The sequence below is a fragment of the Mastomys coucha genome, unplaced genomic scaffold, assembly GCF_008632895.1.
Source record: "Mastomys coucha isolate ucsf_1 unplaced genomic scaffold, UCSF_Mcou_1 pScaffold5, whole genome shotgun sequence".
NCBI classification, from domain to species: domain Eukaryota; kingdom Metazoa; phylum Chordata; class Mammalia; order Rodentia; family Muridae; genus Mastomys; species Mastomys coucha.
In genome coordinates this window covers 82569433-82593324 of record NW_022196911.1, presented here as the reverse complement: position 1 = coordinate 82593324, position 23892 = coordinate 82569433, and the positions used below count along the sequence as shown (strand labels likewise).

The 23892-nt window shown below is 38.3% G+C and overlaps 1 protein-coding gene across 1 annotated transcript in view; it reads left to right on the top strand.

Annotated features, from left to right (window-relative positions):
* Dhx40 (DEAH-box helicase 40) overlaps positions 1 to 23892 on the top strand; it is a 37442-nt gene that overhangs the window by 5492 nt on the left and 8058 nt on the right. Inside the window, exons 4-13 of the mRNA XM_031352648.1 lie at positions 962 to 1081; positions 1837 to 2064; positions 2500 to 2566; positions 3679 to 3810; positions 7702 to 7801; positions 11052 to 11138; positions 11276 to 11458; positions 14628 to 14708; positions 16023 to 16180; positions 23532 to 23646. Of these exons, the coding sequence (XP_031208508.1) occupies positions 962 to 1081; positions 1837 to 2064; positions 2500 to 2566; positions 3679 to 3810; positions 7702 to 7801; positions 11052 to 11138; positions 11276 to 11458; positions 14628 to 14708; positions 16023 to 16180; positions 23532 to 23646 (1271 nt within the window). The remainder of the gene's footprint in view (positions 1 to 961; positions 1082 to 1836; positions 2065 to 2499; positions 2567 to 3678; positions 3811 to 7701; positions 7802 to 11051; positions 11139 to 11275; positions 11459 to 14627; positions 14709 to 16022; positions 16181 to 23531; positions 23647 to 23892) is intronic.

Sequence of the window (23892 nt, the reverse complement as noted above, 5' to 3'; positions counted from 1 at the left end):
TAATTTAAAAATCTCGAACAGAAACTGTGTATTCAGTTCTTGTAGGTCTGCTCTCTCTGGAAGATGCCTAGTCAAAGCATCTAAGTGGAATGACACAGTATTTTTACCTTGTGCCTTTTGTATCACACTTAGCTGTTTTCAGAGTCTATCCAGTGTATTAGTTTGGTTTTCTTTACTGTGATAAAACACCAACCAAAATTAACTTGGGGAGGAAAGAGTTGATTTGTCTTACAGGTTACAGAACATCTTTAAGGGAAACCAAGGCAGGAACCTGGATGTAGGAAAAGAAGCAGAGGCCACAGAGTAGTGTTGACTAGCTTGCTTTCCGTGGCTTCCTCAGTTTGTGTTCTCATAGAATTACCTAGGACCACATGTCCCAGGAGGGCACCGTTCACATCAATCATTAATCAAGAAAACGTCCATAGACATGCCCAGAGGCTAATCTTTGAAGACAGTTTCTTAGTTGAGGATCCCACTTCCCAGGTGGCTGTAGTTCATATCAAGTTGACAAAAACTAGCCAGCATATTCAGTGTTGTATCTTAGTGTTCTTGAAGTCAGTGGATAAGTTGACAACTTAATTACAAAGTCAGTGAAGTTTTTTATTTTAGTTTGTTTGCCATCCTGCAGATAGAACTCAGGGCCTGTGCATGCTAGAGAATGTACACATTCTGCCACTGAGTATTGCTATTAATCTTGTCTGTATTTATCTTGCTACATTCCACGCACCTTTTTGTATCTTCTTATTGGCAATTTGTTCTATCTCAGGACACTCCCTTAGTTCCTATCTGTTTAAGTGACACATTTTCTAGTTAACCAACCATCCTTGTTATATACAGTTTTATGTTCTCTTTTATGTAGATCTTGGTGGTTTGATCTGTACATTTGGGGGTAGAGAATTAGTTTAATCATGGCGAAGTTTTGTGATGCTACAAGTTGATATCCTTTGCTTTTATACACTAGGAAACAGCAATCAAATACATGACTGATGGATGTTTACTCAAACATATTTTGGGAGATCCAAATCTTAACAAATTCAGTGTCATTATTTTGGATGAAGCCCATGAAAGAACTTTAACTACAGTGAGTTATTTATTTATTTACTTACTTATTTATTTTTAATTAATGAGAAGTTTGTTTTAAGTAGCTTTTTCCTGTGTGGAGAATTGCCTTCTCTTACATTTTAATCTGTTGAACTAGAAATCCCTTGGTTATAATATCAGTCTATTTTAAATAGGTCAGGGCACACACCTTCAACCCCAGTGTTCAGGAGGCAGAGGTAGGCAGATCTTTAAGAGTTTAAGGCCAGTGTCTGTAGAAGAGTTCCAGGCCAGCCCATGCTACATAGTGAGACCTTTTCTCAACAAACAAAATAAGTTACATGGGCTGGGGATATAGCTAAATAGGTAGAATGCCTGCCTAGCATGTACAAAGTCCTAGGTGTGATTCTCAACATCACAGAAATGCTGGCATGGCTGTACACTCCTTTAATTCCAGTATTCTTGAAGTGGAAGCAGACGGATTAGAAGTTCAAGATCCTCCTTGACCAAATATTAGTTTCAGGCCAGCCCTGGATTACTTGAAACTGCCTCAAAAATAAATATTCTTACTACTCTGGAAACAAAGGCAGTGAGTTGAGGGCCAGCCTGGTTTACTTAGTGAGTTCTAAGCCAAATTGATCTAAATAGTGAGACCAGGCTTTAAAGATAGATAGATAGATAGATAGATAGATAGATAGATAGATAGATAGGCTCTAAAGATAGATAGATAGATTGATTGATCAAATAAATAAGATAATAATATCCTAGTATTTGTGGCTTACTAGCTTTTCCTTTCAGGATATCTTATTTGGTTTACTGAAGAAGCTGTTTCAGGATAAGTCTCCTAACAGGAAAGAGCATTTAAAGGTGGTGGTGATGTCAGCAACTATGGAGCTAGCCAAGCTCTCTGCATTCTTTGGAAATTGCCCCATATTTGATATACCTGGAAGACTCTATCCAGTCAGAGAGAAATTCTGCAATTTGATTGGCCCACGAGACAGAGAAAATACTGCATATATTCAAGCGGTATTACTTTGCAATCTTATTTTTCTTTTGTGTGTCAGATTTCATTTACTTGTGTAATTTTCTTGTTTTTAAAATTTCATTTATTATAGTGTATGTATAATGTGTTTGGGGGGGCGGATTTTCACATATGCCATGTCATGCACATGAAGGTCAGATGACAACTCTGTAGCCTTTGTTGTCTCCATCTACCTTTATGTGGGTTCTAGAGATTAAACTCAGGTCATCCATCAAGCTTGTGTGGCAAGGACCTTACCCAGTGAGCCACCTGGCTGCCCTTATTGTATTTTATCAGTAGTCTTAATGACTTTTTGGGAGCTTGACTGCATTTTCTTTTTTGTGTGTGGAGCAAGGGGATATTTGTAGTTGAGAAACAAGTATGTTATACCTGCATATCATTTTTGTGTGTTTTTTTGTTTGTTTGTTTGCTTGCTTTAGATTGTGAAAGTGACCATGGATATTCATTTGAATGAAATGGCTGGAGACATCTTAGTTTTTCTGACTGGTGAGCATTCCCTACTAGGTTTAATAATGTCTCTTATTTGTAAGCCAAATGTAGTGGTGAATGCTGCAAACATTAGAACTCTGGAGTGTGAGGCAAGAGGTAGGGGTATATAGTTCAAGATTAGCTTGGGCTATATGATAAGACCCTGTTGAAAAACAACAAACAACTCTCAGTGGATCAATAAATAAGTAAAATGATTTGATGGTTTTTGAGACAAAGTCTTTCTTGATTATTGCCCAGACCATTCTGAGAGAACAAGAGCATCCCACTGCTTGGTTAATGTCTTCCTTTTGTATGCAGGAAATATGGCCCCAGAGTAGACTACTACTAGTCCTAGGATGTGTGGACTCTGTTCAGCTGTTGCCTTATCTTTTTATGGTTCTCTGTTAGATACCAGGTACACGGAATGTCAGGATCACCAATAAGCACATGGGAACCACACTGCCCTGTCACAGAAAGAAATGAACTTTGCGAAGTGGGGTTTTTTTTGTTTGTTTGTTTTTTGTTTTGGTCTTGCCTACTGCACACAGAGTTTGAACTTGGCTAAATAAACCTGGTTCTGAATAATTAATTCTATAATTCAGCCCAACTGTCATTTCTTGAAGGGGTAAGATGGGTAGTATTGATAAGGTGTGGAATCCATGCATTGCAGACAAGCTTGTAGAAGTTTTGGGGGTTAAAAATAGAAGAGTTACATTCAAGAGTAGTGAACCTATGTAACTAGCTGCTTCCAAGCAGGGTGAACCAATTCATTGTTGAGTCTGAAGTCATTTAAACTCTGTCTTTGCCTTTTGGGTTAAATTCAAGTTTTTGAATTGTACCTGGATCCAGTATTTCCTGTACTAGTTTCCTTTGTGTGTGAGTAATTCAGTCCTCTGAAACTTGGTATTAATGGCATGAAAGGCTTGAAGATGATAAGCACTTTTGTTTGTTTAGAAATCAGGAACATACTTCTACTTAAATTTTGTTGTTGAGGTTGGCCATATCCTACATGCTTTTCTTCTTTTAGATCAAAAGAATGATTTAGAATAACCTTAAAATAATTTTAAACTGGACTTTAATCTCTAAAATGTACAGTTGAAGTCCCCATGTTTTCTAACTTCTCCTTTCAGGCCAGTTTGAGATAGAGAAGAGTTGCGAGCTGCTTTTTCAGATGGCGGAGTCTGTTGACTATGATTATGATGTACAAGATACCACGCTAGACGGCTTGTTGATCCTGCCATGTTACGGCTCTATGACAACAGGTAATTCTTTACTAGGAAAGAAAACATGACTCGCTGGTAGAGTTTTTTAAATGATTTCTTTTTTTTTTTTTAAATTCATATAGTCCTGTGTGTCAGTGTGAATATGTGTCCAAGCTTCTGGGGGCCAGCCAGGCGAGCGGAGGTACCTTGCATACCTTAGCACCATAGTTAACAGCAGTTGTGAATTGCTTAATATGGGTGTTGGGAACCAAACTCTGCTCCATTCAAGAGCAGCAAGAGATTGACCTCTGAGTTATTGCTCCAGCCCTCTTTAAAAATGTTTTTATTGAATTACTGTATATATATATTCAGAGAAATATATAGAGCTTCAGTGTTTGGATCAAAAAATTTCACAAATTGATCTCAGTTTTGTAACTCCCAGGCCTTAGCCCAAATCATGAAATAGAGCCATCATCCCTTGAGAAAACTGATTTTGTTTAAGATCCTCTCATGGTAACTTTTGAGAACCTTGTATCTCCTTCTTAGTATTTTAAGAGTGGAGTTTGTGCTCTTTCAACAGAACAGAATTACTTGTGGAGGGATTCTTTGAAATGAGGACTATAATCTCTCAGTACTTAGTTTGCAAGGGCTCCAAAATTTATAGAAATCTTATGTATCTGGATATGTCTTATCTTAAGCAGTGTGGACTTTTTCTTTGCGATCATCTAGTTGGCATATGTGTGTATATTCAAAGAGGATATGCAAACTTTTCTTTTAGTTTTTGGCAATAATAAATACTGTTGAATGAGAGAATTTGTTTTGTAAAACTTCTTTTTTTTTTGGATTAGACTTACAAATTAAAAGGATGTTGTGACTGGAGAGATGGCTCAGTGGTTAAGAGCACTGACTGCTTTTCCAAGTAACACATGGTGGCTCATGACTATATGTAGCTCCAGTTCTAGAGGATCAAAGACTGCTGGCCTTCTTGGGCACTGAACACATGAGGTACATAGATATACATGCAAGCAAAATACCCATACACATAAAAATAGTAATAATAATTTTTTTTTAAGATTTGTTTATTATATGAAAGTACAGTGTAGCTGTCTTCAGACACACTAGAGGGCATCAGATCTCATTATGGATGGTTGTGAGCAACCATGTGGTTGCTGGGATTTGAACTCAGGACCTTCAGAAGAGCAGTCAGTGCTCTTAACCGCTGAGCCATCTCTCCAGCCCAATTTTTTAATTAAATAACTAAAAAGATGTTAAACAGAGGGTATTGTAGTTTGATTAAATTAGCAGTTAACCACAGACCAGATGTTATTTTTGAAACTTATGATACTAGGCACTTGATAATAGATTAGTGTTCTCCAGCTGTGCTGTAGTGGTACATGCCTTTAATACCAGAACTTGGGAGGCAGAGGCAGGCAGATTTCTGAGTTCGAGGCCAACCTGGTCTACAGAGTGAGTTCCAGGACAGCCAGGGCTACACAGAGAAACTGTCTTGAAAAATCAAAAAAAAATAAATAAATAAATAATTTTTTGTGACTAATAGATTCAGAACCCATGGTGAAAAGCCATTGTGGTAGTGTGTGCCTGATCCCTGACTGCTCTTTTTCTGAGGCTCTTGTTTTCCTCAGTGAAATGAGGACTGTTTCTTAAGGTTGCATTTTAACTTGCTCTTTCCTTAACAGTCTTTGTTTTGGAGAGATTTTAGGCTTACCTACCACTTCCATGGGTGGCTGTAGAGAGTCTTTTCCAGTTCTCTCTTGCTCTAGAGCTTACATCTTTTGGGTCTTGCAAGTCAGCTTTCTGGCATGTGCATTTATTGTACACCACCGCACTTGGCTCTTCACCATGGGTTCTGAATTTATTAGTCACAAAAAAAATCATTTAAGTCCAGAAAACTTGTAGAGGTATTCTTTTACCGAATCATTTCTTTCTTTTTTAACGATTGCTAGAGTTGGAATCTCTCTTGTCTCTCACTCTTTCTTGCTCTCTGTCTCTCTTTCTGTGTGTGTGTGTGTGTGAGAGAGAGAGAGAGAGAGAGAGAGAGAGGAAGAGAGAGAAAGAGAGAGAATTGAGTTGTTCTGTATTATGCTAATTCATTTTCCATGATTTAATTTGCCATCCAGCTCCAGTGGTAAACTTCTGATTCCACCATGACTGCAAAATATGATCATCTTTATTTCTGAGTATATGTAATTTTCTATGTTCATGTATATATCTGTGTGATGAAGTTGTATGACTGAGTGTGGATATAACTATCATTAGAGGTTTTGGGTTAATTTTTCTTTTGAGTACTACCATGGGTAAGCTATTGCTGATCCATTATGAGAATAATAATTGTTATAGTAGTTTTAGCAGTGCAAAGAGGTATTGAAGGTGAAATTGATGAAGTATTGAGTAAAATGCTGGAAGATTAGATAAGGAAGAGAGAGGCCCCAGATGCCTAGGACCTGCCCCTCCTCTAAAGATTTCTCTTAAAGATTTACTTTTATTATTTTTAATTAGGAATATGTCCCTTTGTGGGTATGTGCACATTATTGCTGATGCCTGCTGAGGCATTGTGTCCACCTCGACTGTAGTTGCAAGCAGTTCATCGTGAGCTGCCAGATATGGGTGCTTGGGAGGAATATGTGCCCTCATAACATGCGCCATCTCTACAGCCCGTGGCTTCTTTCACCTCTTTTTAGTCTGGTTACTGCGCCATTGCACTTCTTCTCTGTACTGTTATTTCTGTGGGTATTAGAGACACTTTTATAACCTTACTTCTTTGCATTGTTGTCTTGCTTTGGGGACATAAAAGTTTCACTTGAGTATAAGGAGATGGAGAAGTGGTTGCAGCTTATAGAAAAGATTTTTTTCACTGACCTGTAGCTGGGTTTGATGAATAGGTAAAACAAATGAGGATATTGTGAGACAGGACCTTCTTATGTAGCCTTGGCTGGTTTTGAGCTTGGGATTCTTCTGATGCTCCTCAGTATTGGCTTTATAAGTGTGAAACATCACATGGCACTCAAGGCAGATATTTTCTTTTTTTTTTTTCTTTTTGTTGTTTTTCAAGACAGGGTTTTTCTGTGTAGCCCTGGCTGTCCTGGAACTCACTCTGTAGACCAGGCTGGCCTTGAATTCAGAAATCCGGCTGCCTCTGCCTCCCAAGTGCTGGGATTAAAGGTGTGCACCACCACCGCCAGGCAGCAGATATTTTCTATTCATTTTTTTTCTGCATTAGCAATGATATTGTCTATTGAGTGAATATCTTAAAATGTCTTCCCAGTAGAGACATCTAATACTCTCATCTGTCAAACGTGGACAGGTGCTATGCAGTCCCTTCTAAGATTACATAAACTGGCTGCTTGCCCTGACCTATGCCTAGCAACAGCTTATTAGGAGATGGTTTTATAATTATGTGTAAATATGTGTGTGTCTATGTGGTTGTGTGCAAGTGTGAAGGTACATGAGAAGTCCAGAGAAGGGTGTCAGATCCTTTGAGCCCGAGTCACAGGCTATTGTGAGCCATCCCATGTGGTCTCTGGGAACTGACATGGGTTCTGGGATCCAAGTTCGGGTCTTCCACAAGAGCAGTTAAGTTCTCTTAACCTTTCTGGCTGGATTTGAAAATCTTAAGTGAAACAGTTTTAGTTTTTGTCATTACAGTTTATATTCCAGATTATTTAAGTGGCGATAAACTAGGTGTAATGGCACACACCTTTAAATCCAGTACTTGGGATGCAGCCTGGTGTATAAGGAGAGTTCCAGGTCAGCAGACAACTAGGGGTACACAGGAAAGAGAAAGCGGGGGCAAGGGGAATGGAGAATGGAGAAGGGGGAGGGGAAAGAGGGAGATGAAAATACAACTTGTAATGAAAAGAAATGAGTTCTTTTAAGCTTGATGCCCACAAGAGCATGTTTTAAACCTTTTTCTCCCCTTCATATATATTTTAGATCAACAGAGGAGAATATTTTTGCCACCTCCACCTGGAATTAGAAAATGTGTTATATCCACCAATATTTCTGCAACATCTTTGACAATAGATGGGATCAGGTACAACTTTCAAAAGTCTTTTGTTTGTATGTGTGCTAGCAGAGGTCAGATGACAGCTTGAGGATGTTGGAGCTTGCTGTCCACCATGTGGGTTCTAGAATTGAAGTCAGGTGGCCAGACTTTCATACAAGTGCCTTTACCCACTGAGCTGTCTTGTTGGCTCAGGTTTAACAACTTTTGTAAGTTCTCTAAAAGTAAGGCAATCATTTAGTTAGCTGTACATCGTTACAGACTTTATAAACCCATGTTCTTCACTAACTCCCTTGGCCTCCTTTGTTTAGTTTTTCTTAAGTGTATTTTCAGTATGCCTACACACAGAGGCAACATTGTGTGTCCTCTTCTGTCACTCACCCTATTCCTTTTGAGGCAGGGTTTTTCACTGAACCTAGAGATCCTGCTTTTTATCTAAGCTGACATCAACAAGGCTCATTACTCTCTGTCTCTGCCTGCTCTGTGAGAGTTACAGGCTTGTTATATGGGTGCTAGCATCAGAATGCCTGTCTCCGAGATTGTACAGCAAATGCTCTCAACTGCTGACTCATCTTCCCAGCCTCCTCTTAATGTTCTTAACTTATGCTCACCTTTTTAAAAAAAATTAGGGTCTCACCAGGTAGACTAGGCTGACCTGGAGCTCACTAGACCAGGTTGGCCTCTAATTCAAATCTGTCTGCCTTTTCCTCCCAGGTGTTGTGATTAAAGTATGCACCACCACACCTAACTTACCTTTCATTTTTTATAATTACTATTGCTTAAATGGGAAATGGAGTAGGAAATACACTCTGAATTAATTGTGTATTCCTTATAATTATTTGGTAACTTGAGGTCTTTTTTCCTAAATACAAGATAATACTTATAATGCTTCATAGGTTTCGGCCAGTTGTTGTTCTAACTATCATATTAGTGTGACGGACCTTGAATAATCTGACACACCTGTCTGTCTGCCAGCCCAGTTTGGTAGTTTTTTCTATGTAGCGTTTATGTGGAAATGGCATTTGTTACTTCTCACTTCCTTGTGAAACTCAGTTATGGTACAACTTTCTATTGTTTTGGATGTAATCAATAATGCAGATCCATTTTGAGTAAAGGAGAATCAACTTCAAAGTTCATTTCTGGATTCATAGCTAATGTAAGATCTCTCAGGCTTCTGAACCACATCCCTTTCTGATACTTACTTTTTATCCAGTGTATTTTATATCCTTAACTAAGTCTGCCTGCCCTGCCACACAAAGGCCAGACCACAGTCTCTAAGACTCAATTATATTTCTTTTGAGTGAATGAGTAAAGAGAAATTACATTTCTTTTTCTTAAAAAGAAGAAATGATTAAGGGTTGGAAAGATGGTGTGTGTGTGTGTGTGTGTGTGTGTGTGTATATATATATATATATATATATATATATATGTACATATATACATATATACGGCAAAACATCTATGTGCATGGAAAAAATGTTAAAAAATAAAAATAGGGCTGGAGAGATGGTTCAGCAGAGTACTGACTGCTCTTCCAGAAATCCTGAATTCAATTCCCAGCAACCACATGGTGGCTCACAACCATCTGTAATGAGATCTGATGCCCTCTTCTGGTTTGTGTGAAGATAGCTACAGAGTATTCATATACACAAAAATATATAAGTAATTCTTTAAAAAAAATAAATAATGATTTCTTATCCATGTGAGTTGGAATGCATGTAATTCTAGCATTCAGGAGCACAGGCAGGAAGAGTGTTAAGTTTGAGGCTATACTGAGCTACATAGTGACTACAGAGTTCCCCTTGGGCCATATAGTAAAACATACCAAAAATAAAATATAAATAAATATTTAAAATTTAATAGAAAAAAAGTGTTTTTTTTTTCAAATAAAGGTATTAGTAGAGAAGTAGAGTACATTGACTTCTGTAATTTTATGTTTCCCAAATGGGCAAAAGCCTTTAGAATGTTGTTTAGTAAAATGATAGACTTTGTACTTTTCCTCACTTAACTCTTTTATCTGTCTAGTTCTACATTGGCTTAAAATGGAATGCTAAAGAATTAGATTTTGAATCTCTTACAACAGTTTGTAGGTGAATGTGAACCCTGTTTAATAATTTTAAAAATGGACATTTAAAATTTAACACATTTACAGTTTTGTGTAAGTATCACTTCTATCCAGTTTCAAAATATTTAATCACCCAAATTAAAACTCTTTACCCACTGGGCTGTCTTGCTGGCTCTGAATCTGTTAGGTCTTGTTTTTATTTTATGTGTATTGGTGTTTGCCTATATTTATGTCTGTGTGTCTCACGCATGTGGTGCCATAGAGGCCAGGAGGCTGTTGGATCCCTTTTGACTGGAGTTACAGGTAGTTGTGAGCCTCAATGTGAGTGCTGGGGTTTAAGCCCTAATCCTTAATAACAAATGCCAGTGTCTTAACTGGTCTATACTTGAGAATGAAATTGCTAAACCATACGGTAATTCTATTTTAGCTTTTTGAAGAGTAGCCGAAATGTTTCTCTCATTACCACCATTACTTTGGGAGGATCTAACTTTACCGTCAGCTATGTATATGGAATCCATTTCTTGAATTTGAATCTTGTTTTTATATTTGTGTGTGTGTGTGTGTGTGTGTGTGTGTGTGTGTCTCACGCGCGTGCGCGCACGCGTGTGTGCAGAGGTCAGAGGACCACTGTGTGAATTGGTTCTTGTCTTGTACCATCCTGGTTCCAAAGATTGAAATCAGGTCATTTGGCTTGTTGGCATGTACCTTTACTCTGAGCCACCTCACTAACCTGACTTTCAGATTTTATAGTTAATGTAAATAATGCAGTACCTGAGGTAGAAAAGGAGATTCTGAGGTGATTAAAATGAACAAGTTTAGGGGTTGGAGAGATAGCTTAGTAACTAAGATAAGAACACTGCCTACCCTTCACTTGATGGCTTACAACTGTCAGTAAACTTCATTTCCAGAAGATCCACTGATAGTCACCTTCTTGCCCTTGTGGGCAATAGACATGCATGTTTTGCACAGTAAAAAGTGCACTGGAAAACACTACTTCTTCTTTTTTTGTTTTTAATGTGTATGAGTACACTGTAGCTGTACAGATGGCCGTGAGCCATCATGTGGTTGCTGGGAATTGAGCTCAGGACGGCCCCAGTCACTCCAGCCCCGCTTGCTCTGGCCCCACTCAGAAAACACTTCTACACAGACAATAAAAGTAAAACTTAACACACCTTGGCTTACTTTCTAGCATTTAACTTGCTTTCCTTCTTTTAGATACGTGGTGGACGGAGGCTTTGTGAAGCAATTAAATCACAACCCGAGATTAGGGCTGGATATCCTGGAGGTGGTTCCTATTTCAAAGTAAGTCTCTTTATCTAGTTTTTCAATTCAGTATCAATTAGCTGGTTAGAGTATTTCTACTTGGTTTGAATGTTGGAAGTAAATTATTTGTCAAACCCACAAGTTCATTTTGGGACTGTTTTTGCTTTCTTTTATAGAAGTGAAGCATTGCAACGAAGTGGCCGTGCTGGCAGGACTGCCTCAGGAAAATGCTTTAGGATTTATAGTAAAGATTTTTGGAATCAGTGTATGCCTGATCATGTTATCCCGGAGATTAAGAGAACTAGTTTGACTTCTGTAGTTCTGACATTAAAGTGCCTTGCCATACATGATGTCATAAGGTACGTGGGCCACCCTGAAGGATCTATGGCTAGAATGGAAGAAGGCTGCTTACTTCTCAGAAATTGTTTTGTACTATTTGACTGTTGTGTCCCTGAGAATTGAAACTAACCTGTTTCCAGGGTTAGTTCTCATGTTGGCTGCTTTTCAACTAAAGCAAAAATGTTAACCCACCTAAAATGAAATTACATATTTTAGCCATTTTAAAGTATACAGTTCAAATTGTTGTTAGTAGATTCACAATGTTATGTGACCATTACCACTTTCAAATTTCTGAATATTTCCATCAGCCTCAAACTGCTGTAGTTGAAGATTGAGGAATCCAGAAGTAAACAGTATTCAGCTACTATTTGCCTTCATGTTTTTTCAAATTTTTATTTTAAAGCTTCCATCACTTTATTGAGATTTGATCCTCTGCTCATATTCATTTTTGATGGTGAGCTAGCCCCTAGCGGCCAAGCCATCTCTCCAGCCCCCTTTGCTTATATTTAAACTTTGGTTTTTTAAGGACTTTTTATGCTGATGCTTATTGGACTGACCTTAGTAGCCACTGTTTTGTTTTGTTTGTTTTGAGACAAGATTTTACTATAACTTTGGCTGTCCTAGAATTCATTATGTAGACCAGGTTGGCCTCAAAACTTACAGAAATCTGCCTGTCTCTGCCTCCTGCATGCTGGGATTAAAAAGTGTGTGCCACTATGCCTGGCTTGACCACTATTAATTTTTAATTTAAGGCATGTGACTGTAAGACTAATTAGAAAGGGATTTTTAGAGCCATATGGAATGGTTCATACCCTTTTTGTGTGTTAGTTTGAGTCAGGGCCTCACTACATATATGTCCTGGAACTTACTATGTAGTCTAGACTGGCTTCAGTTCCCCTCCTGCTCTTACCTCTTGAGTGCTGTGTTTATAGGCAAGCCTGACTCTTAGGAAGCCAATTTAGATGGTTCCAAGTGAGACTAGAGATTTTTTTTTTGTTGAGACAGTCTTATCATGTATTCCTCTTTTGCCTAGAATATGCTCAATAGACTAAGCTAGTCTCAAACACACAGTGATCCACTTGACTATGACTTCCAGGTACTGGTATTATAGGTGTGCAGCACCATATCTGTCTCAAGACTAGCAATTCTCTTAATTGAGAATGCAGAGGAAAACATGTAAAATTTAGCTGTATTCATAAGTTATACCAATGAGAAAGAAGTAACAAGCCATTGAAAGAACCATGTGATCAAACAGGCTTAAAACTTTCAGGTTAATCCAGATTTAAAAAGTGTTGTTATATCTTCTCACTTAGGAAGAGGAGCCTCTGAAAGCAACTGCTCAGTAAGCTTGGCATTAATTCCTAGGATATTCTCAAAGAACTACAGAGTAAAAATAACTAAGAGTGAATATACATTAGAAAATAAGAATATTCTTATTAGTTCATTTTAAATTACTTGTCTGTACTGTTATTATTCTCTTGCTTTAAATTTCTTATTAATTTTTATTTTATGTATATGGATATTCTGCCTGCACATAAATATGTGTACCATTTGCATGCCTAGAGATCAGGAAAGGGTATTATATCCTCTGGAACTGGAGTTACAGATAATTGCGAGCCACTATGTGGGTATTAAGAACCAAACCTGGGTCCTCTGTAAGAGCCTCAAGTGCTCTTAATGCCTGAGCCATCTCTCTAGATGCTATTTCTAATTTTTTGAGACAGGGTCTCATGTTTACCAGGCTGTGTTTGAACTTGATATGTAACTGAGGCTGGCTTTGAACTCATGATCCTTCTGCCTCTGCTTCCCAAGTGGTAGGATTACTGGTTTGTGCATTACAGCACATACCTGTAATCTTAGCCCAAGGAAACCTGAGGTGGAAAGACTGCTGGGAGGAGTGTGAGATACACAGCAACACTGTCTCGAATAAGACCAAGAAGGAAAGAAAGGAAAGGAAAACAAGAAACAAATCAGGCAGAAGCCTGATGTGGTAGCACTTCATTCTCTGAGCTGGTTCTTTTGTACTTAATTTAATTTTACTTCTTGGGAGGCAGAATAAGGTAGGTCTCTGTGAAATCAAGGACAGCCCTCAGTTACTATTAGATAAACTTAATTTATCTAGTAGTTGCTTTAAGTTGGTTTTTTTTTCTTTTTATTTAGATTGTGCACACACACACACACACATACACACACACACACACACACACACACACACACACACACACACACACACACGTGGAGGTCAGAACAAAGCTTTCAAGAATCAGTTCTCTTCTTCCACCATGTTGTCTTGGAGATAGAACTCATTGTCAGGCTTGACAGCAAACACCCTTACTCACTGATCCATCTTTTGGTCCTCTCCTCTGTTTTGTAAAAATTTAGTAAAAACAGTTGTGCCTTCAGAAGAAAAGAGAGAGTAGTTCATTACAAAGTATGAGTCAGAATTGATTAAGAGCCCTGACTGGTCTTGAGGAAGACCTAAGTTCAATTCCTAGCAACCATGTGGTGGCTTACCACCATCTGTAATAAGATCAGATGCCTTCTGGTGTGTCTGAAGACAGCTACAGTGTGCTTACATATAACAATAAATGGCAGGGCCAGAGCGAGCAGAGGTCCTGAGTTCAATTTCCAGCAGCCACATGGTGACTCACAACTATCTGTAATGGGATCCGATGCCTTCTTCTGATGTGTCTGAAGACAGCTACAGTTTACTCATATACATAAAATAAATAAATAAATCTTTTTTAAAAAGAGGGAAGGGGGCTGGAGAGATGGCTCAGCAGTTAAGAGCACTAACTGCTCTTCCATAGGTCCTGAGTTCTATCCCCAGCTACTACATGGTGGCTCACAAGCATCTGTAATGGGATCTGATGCTCTCTTCTGGTGTGTCTGAAGACAGCTACAGTATACTTACATATAACAATAAATGGCAGGGCCGGAGTGAGCAGTGGTCCTGAGTTCAATTTCCAGCAACCACATGATGGCTCACCACCATTTGTACAGCTACAGTATACTCATAAAATAAAATAAAATAAATCTTAAAAAAAGAAAGCAAAACAGAATGAAGAAAGAGATGAAGAAAGAAAATAAAATGGAGAAGTAAAAATTTTTAAGGAAGTTTCTATGCAGGGCGTTAAAAGTCCTGCTGTAACTAATCCTGACTTTCTCCTATCTCATTTCAATACATAGGTTTCCATATTTGGATCCACCTAATGAGAGGCTTATTTTGGAAGCACTTAAACAGCTTTACCAGTGTGATGCTATTGACAGGTAAAAAAATACAGTCCAAACATAATGTTAGTCTTCTTGTTTGTTGGTAGCTATGTAGCTCAAGCTGTCCTTGAATCATAAGCCTCCTGCCTCAGCTTTTTAAGTACTGGAATTACAGGTATGAGCCCGAGGAAACCTGAAGTGGAAAGACTGCTGGGAGGAGTGTGAGACATGGTATGAGGTTGTGCTCCTGGCTTGTCCATTTGTTTTTTTAAGACAGACTCTAAGTGTTTAACAGTAGAAAGCAATTTATTTCAGTGTGAATGAATTGTTTTATATAAAATTAAAGTCTGTCCTCCATCTTTGTTCACAATTCTTACTTAAACACTGTACTACAAAGACATTTTCTTGTAGCTAGGCAGTGCATGCCTGTAATGTGTAATCTCAGTACGTGGGAGCCTGGGGCTGACATTGGAATTGCTGGGAGGAAAAAGTCTCTTAAACAGCCAGAAAGTTCTGTAAACAAGGAGAAGAAATGAAACTTTTTTTTTTAAAGCCAAACTAAAGCAGCGGCTGCACTACTGTTGAAAGATTTCAGTTGACAAGTCACTATTCATACCATTTCAGTGCCAAGCATTATTCTGCCTACATAAAAATGCTAAGCACACTTTATTGTCATGATTGTGTGTTGATGAGGTTTGATAATTGTTACTCCTTCATTTCTTCAAGGACATCTCTGTGCTCTGTTGAATGTTTGTAGTTTTATAGTACTGTCTTCTGTCCAATTGAGGAGGTTTTTGGATGTATTATACTTCTGGGCTGGTGAGATGGCTCAGCTGGCAAAAAAATGCCTGCTGTTAAGTCTGACAACATGAGTTTGATCACCCAGACCCACATGATAGAAGAGGAGAACCATTTTCCTTCAAGCTGTCCTCTGACTGCTCCCTCCCCCCTCACACACATGTGCTGTTTCATTAGCATGCACATACAATAATTAAATAACTACATAACAAGGAAGTAGGGGAGTAAGACTTCTTGACAGTAGAAGATCTTTTCGTTTTGTTTTGCTTTATTTTTTTAAAAAACAGTTTCTCTGTGTTGCCCTGGCTGTCCTGGAACTCGTTCTGTAGACTAGGCTGGTCTTGAACTCAGAGATCTGTCTATGCCACCGGGGTGCTTGGATCAAAGATAATGCACCACTACTACCTGACTTTTTTGTTGTTCTTGGCAGTGACCACAATGATTTATTCTTTAAATTGAATTTCTAGAGATGAGTTGAGGTAATTCAATTATATCTCACTTATTCTGAATGATGAACATTGTGTTGTATTGTCCCAGATTTAAAAGGCCTAAGAACTTTCTCTTTCTGTTAAGGAGTGGTCATGTGACGAGATTGGGTTTATCCATGGTGGAGTTCCCTCTCCCTCCACACCTGACGTGTGCAGTGATCAGGGCTGCTTCTCTTGACTGTGAAGATTTGCTGCTGCCAATAGCAGCAATGCTGTCTGTGGAAAATGTCTTCATCAGACCTGGTGAGCACTTTATCTTATTTATTTTAAGAGCTCTTCTTTGTATTATATTATTTTATCTATTCATTTATGTGTGTGTACATATGTACTTGAGGACACACACACCACAGTGCATGCGTAAAAGTCCAACCAACTTGGAGGAATTGGTTCTCTTGTTCCACCATGTGGATCCTGGAAATCAAACTGAAATTGTCATTCTTGGTAACTAGCCCCCTTTACCTGTTGAGCTATCCAGTGGATTCCCATAAGCAGTTTTTATTTTTTTATTTTTATTTTTATTTTTGTTTTGGTTTTTCAAGACAGAGTTTCTCTGTGTAGCCCTGGCTATCCTGGAACTCACTCTGTAGATCAGGCTGGCCTGTCTCTTCCTTCCAAGTGCTGGGATTAAAGGCATGCGTCACCACTGCCCAGCAGTTTTTATTTTTTATAAAAAAATTTAATTGCTAGCTGGGCGGTGGTGGCGCACGCCTTCAATCCCAGCATTTGGGAGGCAGAGGCAGGCAGATTTCTGAGTTCGAGGCCAGCCTGGTCTACAGAGTGAGTTCCAGGACAGCCAGGGCTATACAGAAAAACCCTGTCTCGAAAAACAAAAACAAAAACAAAAAAATTTAATTGCTGGTTATGGTGAAACATACCTGTAATGTATGCTGTCTTGGGATAGAGGCAGAGGATCCTGATTTAAGGCCACACTGGACAGCTAATGTGACCCTGTCTCAAAAAAAACCAAGACTCTGAAACCCTGTGCCTTATAAACTGTTTTCTTTAGAAAAGTTTTACATTTTAAGAAAAATGAGGAGTAAGTTTAGAAGGTTCCCATTCCCTCAGCCACACATTTAACCCAGTTACTACTGTCTTTTATTTGTGAAGGATATTTGCTGCTGTTGATGGTTTTTACATATATCCAGTAGCCTATGTCTACCATTGCAGAATCAAGCGAATAGTTTTACTTGTTTAAACATTTCCTATTCTTTCTTTATTCATCCCCACATCATTTCTCTCAGGTTGTCCCTTGGTTTTCAGGTGCACATGAAAATGTATGTGTCCACACAGTCTGTCCGTCCGTCTGTCCGTCTGTCTGTCTGTCTGTCTGTCTCTCTCTCTCTCTCTCACACACACACACACATAAAATAAACCAACTCACTTGACATTTGCTCTTATTACTGTCTTTATAGTTTCGCCTTTTCCAGAAGGCCGCCTGTTTGTGAACAATGTGTAACATTTTAGATGGACTTCTTTCACTTAGCAGTGTGTACATATTTTTGTAGCACTTCTTTTTTTAATCACTAAACTGAATTCTGCTCTGTTATATGGAATTTGTCTATCCACTTATTAAAGGGAATGGTTCTCATGTTTTGGCTATTAAAAAAGCTGCAGCTAGGTGGTGGGAGCTCTTTAGTCTATACCTTTAGTTCCAGCACTCAGGAGGCAGAGGCAGACAGATCTCTAAGTTCAAGGACAACCAGGGCTATACAAAGAAACCCTATGTCAAAAAGCCAAAGTAAAAAAAATGTTGCAATAACATCAGTATCCAGTTGGTTTGTTTGTTTTAGAATTCTGACAGGGTCTGTCTATGTAGCCCTGGCCATTCTGGAACTTAACTATGTAGACTAGGCTGGCCTTGAACTCAGCGAGATATCTCCCTAGCACTGACACTAAAGGTGCCAGCTACCACCACCTGACTCTTAAGTGTTTTGTTTTGTTTTGTTTTTTTTCAAATCTTTGGCTTATCCTTTCATTGTTTTGACATTGCCCTTAATAGACAGAAGATTTTGATTTTAATGAAACTCGGTATAACTGTTTTCTTAAGTGGATCTTGTTTTTAGTGCTTTATCAATGACGTCATTGCTGTACCATAGTCATCTGGATTTTTCTCTTTTTTATGTTTTTTGTTTTGTTTTGTTTTTTGAGACAGGGTTTCTCTGTGTTGCCCTGGCTGTCCTAGAACTCACTCTGTAGACCTGGCTGGCCTTGAAATCCACCTGCCTCTGCCTCCCAAGTGCTGGGATTAAAGGTGAGCAACACCACTGCCCGGCCTGTTTTTTTCTCTTAATGTTGTCATATTATAATTGGATGTACATTTGTTTCAATGTCATTTGTTCAAAATATTGTTTCTCTTTTGAAATGCCTTCCTTCCCTTTGACATAGATCAGTTGATTATTCTTGTATGAATCTTCTTAAGAAGTTAGATAAAGTAATCCCTGACTTTGTTCTTCCCCTTCAGTATTGTCCTGGCTGTTCTTAGTCTCTTGCTCTCCACATGAACTTCAGAGTCAGTTGAAACCCATAAAATAACTTGGTGGAATTGTACGATCTAGTAAATCAAGTTAGGAAGAATTGCCATCTTAGAGTGTGGAAATTCTAACTAGTATGTGAAGTCTGGCTGTTTAATCTGGTCTCTAGTAATTCACAGAGCCTTTTAGGGGGCTTACCATATACCTGTGGGACAGGAAACAAGATAAGTAGCTTTATATTTTGTTATCCTTTAACTTAGTTGTTTGGCATAGGAAGTATATAACATTCCTGGCTGAAAGTTAATTTCCCTTCAGGATAAAGCTAGATAATAAGGTGAACCTTTGTTCTTTTGTGGTAAATTAGTAATACATTAACTTGTTTTCTTAGAATGGGAAGAACAGGTCGTTCAACCCTTTATCCATAGAGTATTTTTTTTAAGGTTTCTGTGTCCTTGTATATCTTCCTTTCTTTGTTTCTTGGTGTGTCAGTATGAGACATTTTAACATGTGTTGGCTTTTTTTTTTCATCTAGAGAAGTAACTTCTCCCACAGGGAGCTTAGCACAGCGTAGTTGCTATGCCTTGTCAACAGCTAATACTTTAACAATAGAGTGTACATCTCACTGGCCTTCTTTTCACAGGTTGTGGGTATTGGGTCCAGACTAGTTTGTCACTGCCATAATTATAATGGTGGATCTATTTTTATGTAAAAAAGTACTGTGTTATTGCATCAATTTGTTGCCTACCCCAAATCGACCTCAATTTTAACTGTCAAAATTTTGATTCTTGGGCCTGCAAGAAGGCTCAATGAGTTAAGGCATTTGCTGCCAAGTCTGATGTCCTGAGGTTTTCATTTTTTGTTTGTTTGTTTTTTTATGCGGATGGTATTTTGCCTACATGTATATCTGTGCACTATATGCTTGCCTGGTGTCTGATGAGGCCAAAAGAGGATGTCAGATCCTCTGGAACTGCTGAGAACAGCTAGTTGTCTTAACTGCTAAGCCATCGTATCAGTCCTGATGTCCTGAGTTCCTCAGAATTCAGAACATGATGGAAAGAGAATTAACTCCTATAAGTTGTTCTCTGACTATCACAGACATGCCTTGGCAAATGAGCGTACAGGAACACAAAATAAATAAAACATTTTTTTACAAAATAATAATTCTCATAATATGCCCAGTTGTAATTTTTTCCAATAAAATATTATATACATATTGCTCGGTTTTTATTTATTTATTTATTTATTTATTTTGGTTTTTTGAGACAGGGTTTCTCTGTATAGCCCTGGCTGTCCTGGAACTCACTCTGTAGACCAGGCTGGCCTTGAACTCAGAAATCCGCTTGCCTCTGCCTCTGCCTCCCAAGTGCTGGGATTAAAGGCACGTGCCACCACCGCCTGGCGTATTGCTCAGTTTTTATTAGGGAGTATCAAAGCGAAAGATACTTCCAAAAAATTCCTAGAGAGTATGAAGTGGAAGTAAAAGGTTGAGTGCTCCAACTGTCCTATTACCCAGGTTTCTGACCATGAGCCTAGGTTTCTCATACTCCCATGCTTTTCATTTAAAAAACAAGAGAGCCTTTGATCCCAGCACTTGGGAGGCAGAGGCAGGTGGATTTCTGAGTCCGAGGCCAGCCTGGTCTACAGAGTGAGTTCCAGGACAGCCAGGGCTATACAGAGAAACCCATCTTGAAAAACCAAAAAAACAAAAACAAACAAACAAAAAAAACAAGGAAAAAAAAAAGAGAGCCATGTGTAGTGGTGCATACCTGTAATCCCAGTATTTTAGAAGTTAACACTGGAGAAACTCAGAGTTTGAGGCCATCTTGGGTTATATAGTAACTGTATGACCAGCTGTGTGTGTGTGTGTTTGTGTGTGTGTATGTACACACACACATATGTATACACATACATATATATAATATATACACACACATATATAATATATACATATATATACTATATATACATATATAATATATATAATATATACATATTATATAATATATACATATATATGTAATATATACACAATATGTATATATTATATATATAATATATATACATATATAATATATATACGTATATATATAGGCAGGGATTTGAGATGAAACCTTGTTACCTTGTCTCAGGTAACTAAAAGGGAAAAACTAAACACCACCAAAACCACCACCACCAACAACAACAACAAAAACAACAACAAAAAAAAAGGATATTGGGTCCAACTCTAACCTAACTACAATAGGTAAGGATAGAAAAAGAATTAGGCAGAGGGGAACATCAAGTGATTTTTCAAGGTCTCATTTACGTTTTAAAGGCATAATTTAAATTTAGTGAAAGGTATACATATTAGTATAAGTCAGTACATTTTGTGAAATTGATATACCCATATAACATGAACCCCTATCCAGGTCCACTGGTCTGGACCATGCTTGCCTCTCCAGTGCTAGGATTAAAGGCATGAACTCTCAGGCCTGGAGAATAATGGATTTTTTTATGTGTTTATTTAGTAGATTAATCAAGAGATTAATTACAGGGTCTGACCATGTAGCCCTAGCTGCCCTGAAACTTACTGTGTAGACCAGGCTGTCCTTGTACTCACAGAGATCCCTACCTGCCTTTTCCTCCCAAGTGCTGGAATTAGAGGTATGTGCTACCACACCTAGCCTTTGTTTTTGCTTTTTCTTTGACTCTGTATCTTTATGTGTATGTGTGTAGGTGTGTTTGGTTGTGGAAGCCAGAGGACAACTTCAAGTGCCATTCTTCAATATATTTTTTTTTTTTTTTTGAGATAAGTTTTTTTCTTGGGTAGTGTGTGGTTAGTGCATGCTTTCAATCCCAGCACTGGGGAAGGCAGAGGCAGGTAGATCTCTGTTAAGTTCTACGACAGGCTGGAATTCTATGTAGAAAGAATTTTCCCCTCACTGGCCTGCAATCTGCCGAGGCCAAGTAAACCAGGCTGGACTAGCCAGTTAACCTCAAAGGTCCACCTGTCTCTGCTTCTCCAGTGCTGCCACTATAAGTAGAGGCTACCACATTTGGATTTTAAATTTTTTTCTTTAATTTGTTATTTTCATTATATAAGTCCTAGAGATCAAACTCAGGTACTCATGCTTGGCAAGCACCTTACCACTGAGCTATTTTCCTGATAGTTTTTGTTTGTTTGTTTGAGACAGGGTCTGTGCATCCCCAGGGGACCCAGGCAGAATAAAAAGTAATCTGATAAAGTGTTGGATGGGGAATTTGGCCAGAGAGCATGACAGTCTTAAAATGAATTCAGGAGAAATAGGATCAAAGTAAATAAAAGGTAAATCTCAAAAACAATGTTAAGCAAGAGCAATTAAACTCATCAAATACAGGCTGGTGAGATGGGCCAGTGAGTAATGGTAGGTACCACTTAGATAGGCGACTTGAATTTCACTATTGGGACCCATATGATGAAAGGAGAACATTAATTCTTGTAAGTTGTCTTCTAACATCCATATTGCATGCTGAGTTCTCACACACAAAATAAACAAATGTTTTGCTTTATCCAAAGCAGGGTTTCACTGTATAGCCCTGGCTGTCCTGGAACTCACTCTATAGACCAGGTTAGCCTTGAACTCAGAGATCTGCCTGTGCCCATTGAGCTCTTGGAGTAAAGGTGTGTCCCATCATGGCAAAAACCATGTTTTTAAAGGTTAAAAACAGGAGTGACCAATCTGAGGAGTTAGCTGGGTGAAGTGGGTAGTGTTAGAAGGGGATTAGGCTTCGCTGATATTGGTATTTGTTTGTTGATCTGAGTGCATTGTTACACCATGCTTATGACTATCTCTAGGGCTATACACTTACAGCTTAAGTAGTTTTCTGTATACTTGTTATATATTATTATATTTGTAATAGGAATGTTTAATTTATATGGAGGTCCTGTTTAATTACCCATTCCTTATTCTAAGTTCCATACATATTGGCTGGTTAAATTGTGTCTTTGTACATTTAGGCTGTGTTTGGTCACTTTCTGTATGTATATGTTCATTTGCTATGGCATTGTATGTGGAAGTAAGAAGACAAACTGTATAGTCAGTTCTCCTTCTACTTTTTCATGGATTCTGGGAATTGAATTCACGTCATGAAGCTTGTGAGACAAGCACTGTTACCTATTGAGCCAATCCCGCTGACCCTTAGCCACTGTTTTGATCCTTAAGAACCATATGATGCAAGGAGAAAAGTGAAAAATACTTGGAAGAACACAAACTTAATACAGATGTTCTTGAATTACAGTGAGGTACATGCTGATCCAATTCATCCGAAGTTAAAAACACCCAAAGTCTAACATGCATTAAAAACACTAACCTATTCCACAAAGCTGCATGGTATACTGTGACTCTGTGTAGCTTATCTTACCCTGATGATTGCATGGCTGACTGGAAGCAGAGGCTCCTTATGCTACTAGTATTGGGAGAGACTGTTGTGCTGAATGTTGGGAAAAGATAAAAATAGAAAGTTGGAGGTACTGCTTTGACTGAATGTAAAGTATATTCCTTTACACCATTATAAAGTTAGATTAGTCTAAGTTGGGGACCATCTATAATAGTGATTAGCTTTGAAGATTGTGTTCATGTGACAAGCTGGGGACATGGAACTTTTACCATATATCTCTTTTAACTGTCGTCCACTCTTACAACTTTTTTTTTTTTTTTGAGAAGAGTAAATGCCAAAGAAAAAAGTAAATTCCAGGTACTATTTTAAAGACAATTGAATTGAGAGAAGGAATGTTGACTTTCATAAATCTCTAGCATGTGTTTAGAAGAAAACTATCTATGTGTGGTGGTACACTTCTGTAATCCTAGTCCTTGGGAAGCAGAGGCAAAAGAATTTTAAGGCCACACTATGTTCCATTGGGCTACATGCCACATTCTGGGTCAGGCTAAGCTATGTAGGGAGATAGTCTACCTTGTAAAACAACAAGGTGGTAATTGTAGTGGGGAATGACTGGTGATGAGATTTAAGGAGAAACAGAACTTAAGAAGAGCTAATTTAATTCTGCCCCAAGGAGTGAGGCAGATGTTGTTGCACATGGTGAAAGAGGGAGCAAAGTGACATGGGGACTTGATTTAACAGGGAACTAAACTCAATTTGACTTTTAGTTGATCCAGAGTACCAGAAGGAAGCAGAACAGAGACATCGGGAATTGGCAGCGAAAGCTGGAGGATTTAATGACTTCGCAACTTTAGCCGTCATTTTTGAACAGTGCAAATCAAGGTATGTGAGCTTGTCCTTTGTACTGGAAAATGTCTCTTTGATCTGCAGCTTCCTTACATACTCTTAGTCATGCAGGTTAAGTGTTAGTTTTCCTTTTTCCCTCAAATCCTTCCTGAAAATGAATTTTACAGAGTTTTGTTTTCATGTAGATACTCAAATTAAATGATGATTAGATATTTTTTAATTCATATATGTAGAAAGAAACCTCTTTACAAATTTTATTTTGCTTTTTTTTTTTTTTTTTTT